The sequence below is a fragment of the Atta cephalotes genome (genome assembly GCF_000143395.1).
Source record: "Atta cephalotes unplaced genomic scaffold scaffold00002, whole genome shotgun sequence".
Classification (NCBI taxonomy): Eukaryota; Metazoa; Arthropoda; class Insecta; order Hymenoptera; family Formicidae; genus Atta; species Atta cephalotes.
Window position 1 is genome coordinate 13,692,272 of NW_012130066.1, and position 14,508 is coordinate 13,706,779.

Sequence of the window (14,508 nt, forward strand, 5' to 3'; positions counted from 1 at the left end):
TCTCTCTCTCTCTCTCTCTCTCTCTCTCTCTCTCCTCCTCTCTCTCTCTCTCTCTCTCTCTCTCTCTCTCTAACTTTGACCATGTTGGCGTTCTCTATCATATTTGATGTATTCATATACACAGTTGTTTCTTAAATCTTAATATTTAAAACAAAATACTGATTGACACCAGGCGCACTTGAATAAATGTAACGTCATTACAAAAACAGCTTTTCACATTTTTTTTAAAAAGGAAAACAAATTTCATTTAAAGAGTTACATCATTTTGGACCCTTAAAAAGAAAATTAATTTGGGAATTTTTTGTGCAAAAAGCATAAAATAAATTAAAAATGTATAAAGAAGTATTTGTTATACATGTATTAAAATATACAAAAAAATTTTATTTTAATTTTTTTTAAGAAAATAGCAATAGTTGATTGAAATGAGTTGGTTTTCAGCGAGCGTCCAATCGGCGTACAAGATTACAAAACAGTTTGACCTAAAACAAAAAACTATTATAAAAAATTTTATTTTCTACGCAATATTTACTGAAGAAGTACATAGGGGTTTTTTCAGGAATATGCCTTTTTGTGAAAATAACAAATATTTGGAAAAAAAAAAAAATTTGATCAAATTTTTGAATAAATTTTGCACAAAAATGTTAATAATAATAATAATTTAACAACTAATCATAAAATCGCTACGTATTTCTTTAGATAATTAGCAAAAGAAGATTCTATGTAAATTTCAAGTGACTCAAATGAAAACTATAGAAGTTATGATGTACGCCGATTTGAAAAATATCGTTTTGAGAAAAAGGCATTTAAAAGCATTTTTTCATACAATTTTTTGTATACAAAATTTAAAAAATGTAAAAATTACCTTTAGTCTGTGCCACACAACTATCCTTCAATATTGATATAAATCCTCTTCAACCTCTTTCCGGTCTAATTTTAAAACTCTGCGAGCTTTTTCCTTTTTTGCTCGGTCAAGGAACACAACTACTTTGATGCGTTAAGCGTCTGCGTCACGCAGAAATCATAACAATTACAGCCTATAGACATCTACTAGCACGTGTAATATTACTAGTTTTACAGTCTTTCTTTGTAGTATACACTATTCTTTTATTGTAATAAATATATTTTGTAATAAATATATTTTCAACGTAACGGATTTTCCAACACGAATCATCAAGCGCGCCATTTGGCATATCTATTTATACTGAAAAACAGCTGTGTATTAACGCTACTTGAGAGCTATATATCATCGAAATTTTTACTGATATCTATAGTTACGGAAATCTATTGCTATTGTATCTTTTCATATCTGATCAAAGTGCGCCAATCGTGAGCGAATGCACTTCAAAGAATCAGCTGTAATTTTGTAAATGCTTCGAATTTTCCATTCCAACTAATGAGGTTATATTTTTATATGTATAAACTATCATTTAATCGAAAAAAATTTTTTCAAAGTTTCAAAGTGGTATAATTTCTTAAGACAAACGTAACAAGCTTGCATCTTGCAATCCGCGTCTGTAAAATCGACATCTGTAAAACCGACTGAACTATCATCCGAATTTAAAATTCTGACAATGAAGAAAATTTCGAAAGCGAATTTTTATTATTTATATTATCAATATAAATAATAAAGATGACAATGCAATTTAATAATCAAAACCTTTATACACTACTCAACAAAAAATAGGGAACACGCTTGCAATTTAAAACACATTCGAAATTACGCAATATTCAGAATACTCGGTGAAAAATGTCGCAAACAATTAAAACAGCATTTGAAAACATAAAATCTTTACTTTTGAAATCAGTAATTGATATTCAATTTAATGATCCCTTACAAAGCTATATAGACACAAATGGATATCCGTCAAATCTGAAAACTTCGTACAAATTTTACAAAGGAAAACGTGAAATAAAAATCACACAAAAATGCGATTTACAGCAGTCAAAAAGTGAATCTTATCTTAAATTTTTTATTGATCATTGTATAATTTTTTTTATCGAGTTATTGAACATTGAAGCAAAAATAATCACTTTTGTTATGGAATTCGTCTACCGACATTAGTGTGACTGACAAGTTGTTTGATCTTCTAGAGAACAATTTTCCTGATTTCCGGAGAGGGACAAATGGGCTATGGGAGAGTGATATGGGCTTGATTAGGGCTCGTGCTGAAGATTGGAGATTGGGGGCCGAAGTCGTTGAGTCTGATAAGGTCAGATGGGCAGTTGGCTCTTTTAAGTCTTATAAATCTGCAGATTCGGATTTCATATTTCCGATTCTTTTTCCGGAAGAGCTGGATCTGATAATTGGACGCTTAACGAGGATTCTAAGGGCTTGTTTGGCCCTTAACTATATTTTCTCGAATATGGAAATTGGTGAGGGTAGTGTTCATCCTCAAGGAAAAAGCAAGTTACATTTTAGCCAATAACTTCAGGCCGATCAGTTTGACATCGTATTTATTAAGACAATGGAAAAGTTGATCGATGCTTACATCGACATTCGAGACAAAATACTGGTGCAGAATCCCTTGCGTTCATCGACATACATTGTAGAATGGATTATCAAAGATAGGGATGAGGATAGAAAAATGAATAAAATGAGAGACAGATAAATGGATGAACTTCTTTTTCTGTTTATTAAAACCTGATTGGTTGCTGTTGATCCAGCAATATCTACCAACTAATCAGGCTTAGTAAATGGAGAAAGAACATTCATCCATTTATCTGCCTGTCGCTCTACTCGTCTTTCTATCACCATCACTGCAATCAATAGTCCATTCTATGTTGATACTTGCACTGCAACCAGCACGTATATTGAATTCTATTCAGGAGAGAGACTATCTTACACTCGGCTGCCACAATTATTGAAGAAGGAATGCAACAAGGAGGTTTTGTGGTGAAAATCTTCTTGGACATAGAGGGGGCGTTTAACAACACCTCACACCGAGTAGTCTACTCTGGCGGCGCTCAGAGAGGTACCAGCAAAAGTCGTTGAGGGGATTCGGACTATGCTGGATCAACAGATCACAACCTCTCTGGGATCAGAAAGTGTAGAAGAATAGGTATAGAAGGATAGAGGTTGCCCGCAAGATGGAATCCTCTCTCTCCACTCCTCTGGTGTTTAGTGACCATATTGCTGAAGGAATTCAATGATAGGACCAAATCAATTGGATATGCTGATGATTTGGTCTTGTTCGACCTTTTCTTGAAATATTTCTTGAGCTCACGCAAGGGACACTAGAGATTGTTCAGAAGTGATATGACGGGATTATCGGTAATCCGATGAAGACGAGTCTAGTCATTTTCACTCACAGGTATAAGACAGGTCCTATGCAAGGATCTGTCTTAAATGGGGTCAGGTTATCTGAGGAATTGGTTAAATATCTTGGAGTTATCTTGGATAAGAATAATCTGGAAACTGCACCTAGATTCATTCTAGATGCAGGAAAATCTGCACCTTTTGGATGTGTAGAAGAGCCTTTGGCCAGACATGGAGCTTGCGGCCAGAGAGAATCTACTGGTTCTACACTGTAATGCTTTGTCCTAGGTTGCTCTATGGGACAGTAATTTGGTGGCCTAACAGAAGCTTACAGCTAGGGTATCCCGCAGCACTCATTCTTAAAAGAGATCCAAGAGTACCGGTGGTAGCCATGCAAAACTTCACCTTACGGTAGCTGCGATTGCCTAGCGCCTGAAGTGCGGAAACGAGTGTGATGTTGTATACACTCAGCTACCAAAAGAAATCTTATCGGGAGTTTGACATGGAACAGGACAGAATGCTAGTTAAACATGACTTTGATAAATTCTTCAAGATTTATTTTTCCCAATCGCAAGGAATGGAGAAAGCATGTAGTGCCTATTATTAGAAACAAGGATATCTATATAGGAATGAAGACATCTGATACACGAATGACTTCAAAATTGATAAAGCCGCTGATGCCAATACGGATGCCAAAAAGGAATCAGGAAGGTTATCTCACTTAGAGACTTGCTATAGTATTTCAATTGGAAGTGGTAGCGATCTTAAATTGTGCTTTGATGCTGATTGCCTCGGAGGAGGTGTATGCAAATCAGGATCTGCTCCAACAGCCAGGCGGCCTTAGCGCTAAGTGCGCACACCTTCGATTCGCGGTTGCTCTGGGAATGTAAATGCACCCTGATGGTGAATAACAGCGTTGCTCTAGTGTAGATTCCGGGACATTCTAGAGTCAGGAGCATGAGATTGTTGACCAATTAACTAGAGCTGGATCTACCAGGATGATGAAACCAAAGCTGCCTAGCAGTGTCCGGGTTAAGACTAGAAACTAGCTACGGGATCACCATGTGAACTATTGGCAAGAAGACCAACCAAGACCAAATGCAGGCAGGCGAAGATCTTAATGGTGGGAAGCGCCCAGCGAGGACATAGCCAAGTGCATTAAGACCTTGAATAATATGGAGGCCAATGTCTACACAGGATATGACATGACTTCACAAACTACCACATGTACAAACTGGGATTGTGTGACATTCCCAGAGAGTAAGAAGTATAGTGGCAATAAAGAAACTAGTTTCCATATTTTAGGTCAGAATCCAATCTATATTGAACTAAAGCGACAGCTTTTGGGCTCGAACCCGATCAGATAAAACAGCTTTTGAAAGACTTCCTCTACTTCTGGAGAAGAACAAGCCTTGAATAGCCTCGGAAGCTGTTTCTTCCAGGAAGACACAATGGACTACGTCTGACAAGTGAACCTACGTTTCCGTGATTCGCCAAATTTAGTGAAACTTGGTACATTTGTAGAGCAGATGAAAATAATAGACACGTATTTTTTTATATTAGAAATGGTGCAGATTTAAGAGTGCAAATTATTTTTATAGAAATAAGCACAAGTATCTAATTTCTTGCATTTTAGCTCACTCTATTATAGTTACTTCTAAATTATAAAGATAATAAGAGATTTCCTGAAAGTAAATTCAGTATAAAAAATTAGAATTAAAAATGGCAGACCCAATATGACGATCTGCTGAAAGAGAAACAATCATATATTCGCTCTTTGCCGAATCCAAGAATAACCGACGAGGAGGTGGCAAGAATCTATCCATTTCATTTTTTTGCTTTTATTTTTTATTATATTTTTATTAATTTATATTTTTACATTATTATTATATTTAAAAATTTTTTGCTTTAATAATTTTTTTATATTTTTACAATATTTCCATTTTTCTTTTAGTTACGCCACTTCTTACCTATTGTTTTTTTTTACTTTTTATTCTATGTTCTTTTTTTATATTTTTCGTATTAACGTGTAATTGCTTAATTTATATCATGCACTTGATACATATATTAACTTTCTATTAAATTATTTTAATTTCAGCGATGTATTCAAAGAATGATGTACTAAATTGGTACAATATACATCAAAATAATTAAATACACATATCGTGTATATGTTTACACATATCGTCGAAATTAATATCATTCAATAGAAAGTTACTAGTTAGTATCTGTGTCAAGTGTACGATGTAAACTAAGCCAATATAGCAGTCATAAAGTGCGTTTGGTATACAAAATCTTTATACAAGAATTTTTTAATATCATTTCTGTAAATAGTACAATAAAAATTAAAAAAATAGATATAGATAAACAATAACGTAACAATAATGAATGAAAAAATTGTAAAAACACAAAATTATAAAAAAAATCAAATTATATTTAGAGCTCTCGAAATTCAAACAATAATAAATATTAATTAATGGGCAATGAGAGCATACACAGCGCGATACTTGGAGCGCAATATAAAATATATTCACTCTAATTTTACATTACTTATTGAACAAATTTCTTGAACAGTTATTTCGGTTTACTTTAAACCATCATCAGCAATGCTATATAATTTTCATGAACAATATGCATGAATATATAATATAACGTTGTGTATGCTCTCATTGCCCGCTAATTAATATTTATTATTGTACAAAATTATTTTAAAAAATATTTAAAAAATAATAAAAAACAAGAGTAAAAAAACAAAATGAAGTTTCTCATCATATTCTTGATTATTCCTGAATCCAAAAGAACGAGATAAACTTGTTTCTTTTTCAGCAGGTCACCATATTGGGTTTGCCATTTTAAATTCTACATATTTTAATACTGGATTTGCTTCCAGAAAAACAGAAAAGCTCTTATCATCTTTAAAATTCAGAAGTAACAGAGTGAGCTAAAATGCAAGAAATTAGTATTCATGTTTCTCACTATAAGATTAATTTGCACCCTTAAATCTGTATCATTGCCGATATAAAAAAAATACGTGTCTATTATTTTCATCTGCTGTACTAAGTTTTATTAAATTCAACGAGTCGCGGAAAGGTAGATCCACACTTGTGAGTGTCATTGATGGATCTTTAATGAAGGACTGTTTCTCAAGTTATTGTTATTATTAATTTTGATTCACGCAAATATTATGTTTTGTATTCAAGTTACTTTTGAAGTTGACCAGTATTCGTTATGAAGTTCCTTTTTTTTGTTCTAGTGTTATGAGAGTACGTTCATTTTACTGTGGCGCTTATTTCAATATAGTTCTTACTGTTATTTTTAGTTTCCTTTCTAAAAACTTGGTAGTCTATGTTCGCGTTCAATCTTCGATATACATATATAGTTACTTATATTCCATGTAAAAAATTTTGTTAATAATAAATAAATCTAAATATGGTTTAGTTCCAAGCTTTTACACTCCTGTGTGAGCATTTATTAAGCCTAAAGGAAAAACGCAAAAAGGAAATACTCTGCAACAGGTTATGAATGATCTATTCACTGCGATAGAGATATAGATTAAAAACGTCTTATTCAGAGTCAAGATTCAATAGTTGATCAGAAGTCATTTCTGGAACATTGATCAATTCTTTGAGGATGATCGAAAATGGACAAGTTAACGCTACCAGAGTTCAATGACACAATTTCAGTGTGGAAGATGGAAACAATCTTCGAATTCCAAGGCCTAATGAATATTGTTGATGAAACTAAGATTAAGCCTGAAAATGTCGAAATGCAGAAACATAGCTAAAAAGTGACAAAAAAGCTCGTATATTGATTGCATTAGAATCAATGTAACTTCGTCAGGCTGAATCTAAAGACAGCCAACGAGATGTGGGTGCGAGATGTGGCTGCAATCGCTGTATGAACTAAAAAACTCAACTTCGATTCTTTTGCTACAAAAATTTTATGAATAAAATGGAGTTAGGAACGAGCTACTATTGTTACCCATGTATCAACAATAAAAGAAATGGCAAGGCAATTTGAAGATCTTGGACATAAACAAACCGAAACATCACTCATAACAAGTATTATATTCTTTACCAAGTAATTTTCAACATGTTATTAGTGTTTGAGATTCATTGTCATAAAATGGGCAATCTCCTTCCACGGTTATTTAAAAAAGAAATATTTAATTTACTATTTAATAGTAATATATCCAAATTAAAGATCGATGATAACGATTCGGTAGCACTGTATAGCAAGTAAGGAAAATATCAGAAATACGCAAAAACGAACTAAACTTCTAACAAAAATGGACAAAAGCAAAAATATAACAAGACAAAATTCTCTGGAAAATGTCATCATTGCGACAAAAAGAGACATAAAATATCTGAATGCAGAAAATTATGTGAAGAAAAGAAGCAAGGCAAATTCAGCTAATACTAAATCAAGCGGAGAAAAACCTGCAGCAACAACCTACTCGACATCAGTCAGTCAGGTTATATGATTTGCAGATTCAGATGCCAGTGAGTATATGATTAATAGAAGAGAATGGTTTGAGATATTTCAGCCAATAAGCAAAGGAGACATGCCGATTGCTCTTGGAAATGACAAGTCATATATGCAGCTGAACGTGGCAACATTCGTATTATTAAAAATAAGACAATTATTAAAGATTATTAAGAGATTTGAGAATACTTTAATGCATTATTTGTTCCTGATATCAATAAAATTTGTTTAATATTGGATCTATCACTAGCAAAGGAATAGAAACTAAAATATTAGAAGATAAATTGGTCCTATATTTAAATAGTGAAGAGTTATTGGAAGACGAGTTACTAATAAACTATATATTGTACAATAGATTAGACTGTGAAGATGCCTGAATCAAATTATGCAGACTCAAAAGCTTTAGGTCTGGCACAAACATTTCGGACACATTTCAACTACTAAACTATCAAGGAACTTGCTTAAAGCAAAAGTGTAACAGGTTTCAATTGCATCGATGCTGACAATAACAACAATAATCAATTTTGTGAAGCATTTTCAAAAAGCAATGCAAAAAAATCATTTGATGAGTCAACAAATCGAGCAAAGGTATCTGCGGAGCTAATTCACTGTGATATTTGTGGACCAATGTCAATGGAATCAATTAGTGGCGACAAAGTAATGGCAGTATTTGTAGATGAATATAGTGGCTTAGTTATTACAAAACCAATGAAAGCTAAAAACGATATCGCGATAAGCGATATAAATGCCATCAAAGATGTATTAGCTATTGCATCGGCCAATGATCATAAAATTTATCATATGAGATCAGATAGTGCAAAAGAACTCACATCAAGTGAAGCAAAGATGTTAATGAGAAAGAACAAAATTGTATAAGAATTTTCAATGGTCTATTATCCACAACAGAACGGTCGTGTTGAGCGTTAAAATTGTTGAGATGGTCAGGAGTATGTATAACAACGGCAGATCTACCTTTGATTCCTATGGGCAAGAACTGCACATCAAGAATCGAATTCCTCTCAAACGTCTTGATGCAAAACACTAATAGAAGCCTGGATTGGAAAGCAACCGGATTATTTTTTTATTTTCGAATCTTTGACAGCAAAGCTTACATGCTGATTAATAAACAGTTCAGAACAAAGTTTGAGAAGAAGTCTAAAGAAATGATATTAGTTGGCTATGAACTTGGTCAAAAGGCATATAAACTTGGGAATGTGATACACGCAAAACAATTACAGCAAGAGATGTTGAAATTATTGAGAATATGTCAAAACAAACAGCAATTTTGATTGAAGATGGAGGATAGTGATTCTTCAGTGCAAAACGAAACAGAAGAAATCTTTCAAGATACCGATTAACTCAACAAGATGTCGAACTAATGCACATGAAGAAAGCAGTTACACAAGAAACCTGATGATGATATGGAAAACAACTGTCAAACAGCTGCATTATTAGCAGATGGAATTCCGACTATATATGAAGAGACAATAAATTCATCAACTTCGAAACAGTGGGAGGTGGCAATGACTGATGAGTTTAAAAGTCTAACAATATGATAGCTAGGATTTAGTCGATCCTCCAATTAAACACAAGCCTATTCAGAATAAAGAGTTTATTGTATTAAACATAAACCAGACGAATCAATGGATAAATATAAGACATGCTTATTAATAAAAGGGTGTTCACAGAAAGCAGGTATTGATTACAGCGAAATTTTCTTCAATGGTCAGATTTGAATTAATTTGAATTTTGTTAGCATTAGCAGCAGCTAAGGATTATGAGATTAGTCAATTTGATATCAAGATGGTCTATTTACATTGACGACTTAAAAGAAAAAATCTTTTTGATTTTTTCAAAAACCAACAGAATTTGATGATGCGATAGAATTGTAAACTCAAAAAATCTATATGGATTAAAACAGGCACCAAGACAGTGGCATGAAAAATTTGATTATTTTCTTAAGGAGTTTGATTTAAAGCCCACGAATTATGATACAGTTGTATATATAACTATTGATAGTAACCTATAAATAGCTCTGTTGACGACGCCCTGGAAAATCAATGGTTACAATAAAATACTTTTTAAATAAGTTAAAGAATAAATTTGAAATCACCATATCACTAGATAATTACTATCATTAGAAATTGAACGCGACAAAACGGAATAATCAAGATGCATCAATTAGCATATACAAGAAATGTAGCGTTTCAAAATGGATTCAGCTAATGCAATATCTGTTCCAGCGGATATGTATACGATACTCAAGAAAAACATGAGCAATAATGATCAATCAAATTTTATACTATATCGTCAATTGATTGATGTATGGCTATATGCATTGATATCATGTTTATAGTGACTAATTTAAATCAATTTCTTGAACAACCATCATGCATTGTAAGACAGCAAAATGTGCTCAAATATCTAAAAGGAACCATTGGTTTTGGCATCGAATTTGGCTCAACTAATCAGCCGAATATATTAATTGCATATTCAGATGCAGATTATGGGTCCTGTGTAGATTCAAGAAAATTAAGCAGCGGTGTAATGCTAAATGCTAAAGCAGTGTAATTGTAATGCTAAACAATAGTCCGGTCATCTGGAACAGCAGGAAGCAGAGCATTGTGGCTACTTCTACAACGGAGGCAGAATTTATTGCAGCACACAATGCAACCAAAAAAGTCGTTTGGGCTAGAGATCTTTTAAAAGTTAAATGCCAAGTAGGTACAATCAACAATACTTTACTGTGACAATACAGCAGCAGAGCAATTAATAAAAAATTCAGTATTTCATTAAAGAACAAAACACATGGACATTAAATTTCATTATATTCGACAAATAATAAAAGATAAACAATTAGAGATTAAACATATGTCAAGTCGCTGAACAACTCGCTGATATGTTGACAAAACCATTAATTTGCGATAAATTCGAGATAAATCGAAACTTAATTAATTTAGTTTAGTTACTTGGCTCTCATGAGTGTTGAAGTTGGCGCTCAAGTATATGTTATGTAATTTCTTTTTTTTATTCTAGTGTTATGTACATTCATTTTACTGTGTGTGGAGCTTATTTCGTTTAACACAGTTCCTATTGTTATTTTTAATTTCCTTTCTAAAAACTTGGTCTACATTTGTGTTCAATCTTCGATATATATTTGTATTCAATGTGTAAAAGGATTTTGTTAATCATAAATAAATCTAAGTACGGTTTAGTTCCAAGCTTTTACACTGAAATCCTGTGTTAGCATTTATTAAGCCTACCGCAAACAGAAAATACTCTGCAACAGTTACAGAATTAGAATTCTATATGATAAATTAATTAAAACACAAACAAATTTGGAACATTATTTAATGTTTTAGAAATACTAAACATTCAACATAAACGAGAATTTTTCTACTGTATTCTATTTTATAATTGTAGATTAAATTCAAGTTTTTTTCTATTTAGACCCGATTGCACCAACGTTCGACTTTAAACGAGACTTAAAACTTTCTTTCTCTCTTTTTAAAGCCGAGAGAGAGAGAGAGATAAAGATAAAGAAAGTTTTAAGCCTCGCTTAAAGTTAAAATAATGTTGATGCAATTAGACCTTAGTAACTTATTGCATCTTTAAGGAAGAGCTTATATCCAAACATAACTTTTCTTTTTAACATATCACAAATATCATTTTATAAAATTATTAATTTATTAAATTGCTCATTAAATTATTAATTTAATTTTCAATATCTGCATTTGTTTTCACTTAAAGTGATATTACAAAAGACATCGTTATCAACATAATTCCTGTGCACGCGCGGAAAATATTTCTTATTTCTTTCTTTTTTCATGATCTTTTTTTAATAAAAGAATGATAAAAATTCCAAGTTAGTCCTGACATTGCAGGAGGTTTCAGTTTTTGAGGATATATTAAATTCCAAAAATAATTCCAGGATTCAAAGACATTCAAAGATTGTTGGACATCCTGCTTCTCACTCTTGTTTTGACAAATTGCTTAAGGCCAGATTCTGTTATTGAGTCTCTAGTACAAATTAAATAATTTTAATAGATTTTTAAATATAAATTAACATAAATCATAATAGATCATTTTCGTATCACTTAAATTAGATTAATAATTACCCGGTTAAAAAAGAATCAATTCTCTTTAATTTTGTATTGTACGTAAAATAATAAAAACTTAATATTAAAAAATGCAAAGGTCACATTTAAATCTTTAGACAGAAATATATAAAAAGAAACGGGAATATATCGTACTTGATGTAAAGCTCTTACGACGTCTAATCGGGGTACTCTCGGTGATGGCAAGGTGCTCCTAAAGAGCCTCTGAAGAGATGGTTCGTCAGCTTCCATGCCTCCACCCTACTTAACGTTTTTGAGTAGATTCTACTTTTGCCACGGATCATGCCGAATTTGCAATTGCTCTTTGTCGTTTTTTTTTTGTCTTCGGCAAGATCCTTGCTTTTCAATAGCAAAATAGTTTTCATTCGATTCAATTAAATCTCTTCATATCTTGATGTATTTATTTTGCTGGAAAATATGACATTAATTTTTCAAGAGATTAATCATCATTAATATTAAGTAATTAACCCTTAATACACACCTTTGTGTCATTCGTATGCCTGCGCATTTCTTTTCTTTGAAATATTAAGAGTTACTTGATCAAGTATCGGTCTTTCTTCTATTCCTAAAAAAAGTTTGGCATCTAGAGAACATGTTTTATGTGTTGCCTCAATTGGTGCATATCTTTTGATTAGAATAACTCCGAAGTTTATCTCTGGATCAGGAATGACCCATTATGTGTACAGAGTGTACATTTTTTGTAACTAAAAAAGTTTTTATTTTTTTCTTCATTTTGAACTAATTCTCGTTCGTATTTAATATTTAAGAAAAGAATTTAACCCTACAATATATTAGCCGTTGATAAACACATTAATTTAGTATCCTTATATTAAATGATAATTGTTTAATATTATGTATATTATGTATATTATATATGTTATGTTGTCTGTAATGGTAACAAAGAATATTTTCCTAATAAATTATAAATTTTTTAATATAATAGCGATAATAAAATGCATTGTTTAAAATGTAAATGCAATATAATATCTTCAATTTATAGCCATTCATGCATATTAAACAAAATATCATTTGAGGTTACTAAATAAATAACTAAATTTTTTGGACAACCAATACTTGAACTATTTTTTTTTGTAATTTGAAATGTCAACTTTAAGATATTGAAATACGTTTTTCCTTTAAACATTTTTGTTTGTTTTACATTTTTGTATGAAAAATTGCATTTTCCTCATTTTGTTAATTTATATTTAATTATAACAATTTATATATAGATTTGTTATAAATATATTATTATCCTAAAGATGTCAAAATATATGTAAAAATCGTTTAATAATTTTGATATACTTGTAAAAGTGATGAAAATTAATCCAGAACACAAATCACGTGTGTAATAAGAGTGCCAAAAACTAAAAAATGCATAAAACTATTCTAAGGATTAACTGTTTTTCATATCGTTTTTTCTTTTTACATTTTTTAAGTAATATTTTTCACACATCTTTTACACTTCTTTCTTTCTTAAATATTAATTTAAATGTTAATATTTCAATTTATCTTACAAATAACGTAAACATTTGTCCTAAAAGATATTTTCCTAAAAAACTTTTATGTTTATGACATATTCTTTATGACTTATATTCCTTGTAAGTAAACAATTTGAATATAAATATTATTGTAATTAGCATAAAATATTTACCATTTATTATAAAAAATATTTGCAAATGTAATCCCAGAGAACATTGAGATGTCTTATAAGCCATCATAAAAACGTCTTAGAATTCAAGAGATATTTTTTGGAAATATCAAAATCTATATATAAAAATCTATATATATAACATCTTTAAAGTTTTATTACTAGGCGTCGATTTATGATGCCCTAAAGACATTATCCTTATAACATGTTACAGACTTGTGACGTTTTATAGAATCATCTTTATGATGTCTTACAGACATTGTCCTTAAGACTTGCTTCAGATATTTGTCTAAAAAACAAAAATAAAAATTACTGATACAGAAACGTTGACAAAAAGTATATGTATTACAAAGCAGAAGTTGGAATTACTTGATAAATCAGTATGAACATCATACTTAATACATATCTTCAATAACAATCTACACACACACACACACACATATATATATATATATATATATATATATATATATAATTGTGACAGATAGACTATTATTGAAAATATGTATTAAATATAATATTCACATATTAATTTATCAGATAATTCCAATTTCAGCTTTATATGTTTTCTTTTATCAACGCGTTTCAGAATAGCTTTGCATAATTGTATTGTCTAATTTTAGACATCTTTTGGATATCTTTTAGACATGTGTCTGGGATATAAATCAATTAACAAAAATTTTACATTGCTAAAAAGTAAAATATTTGAAAAAATTTTTACATGAGTCTTTTCTTAAAAGCAACAGTATGTTGAATGTGACAGTTGAATGAACAATTTTAATATCTGAAATTTTCTTGCAAAATTCAACACTAAAGATAAAATTGAGAAATAAAATGTTTTACAGAAAGAAACTATATTTATTAAATTTTTAACCGGGTTTTCAATTCATAAAACATCAAAACTGAATTATGGATTAAATTATGAATTATTTCCATATATAGATATAGACCAATATTATTCTATTGGGTTGTCTGGAAAGTTCATGTCGATGTTGAAGGAA

The 14,508-nt window shown here is 31.0% G+C and overlaps 1 protein-coding gene across 1 annotated transcript in view; it reads right to left on the minus strand.

The window, feature by feature from the left end:
* Window positions 1-12,090, minus strand: part of LOC105622230 — a 125,983-nt gene extending 113,893 nt beyond the window's left edge. The window contains exon 1 of the mRNA XM_012203657.1: window positions 11,995-12,090. Coding sequence (XP_012059047.1) covers window positions 11,995-12,090 — 96 coding nt within the window. The remainder of the gene's footprint in view (window positions 1-11,994) is intronic.
* Between the last annotated feature and the right edge of the window lie 2,418 nt (window positions 12,091-14,508).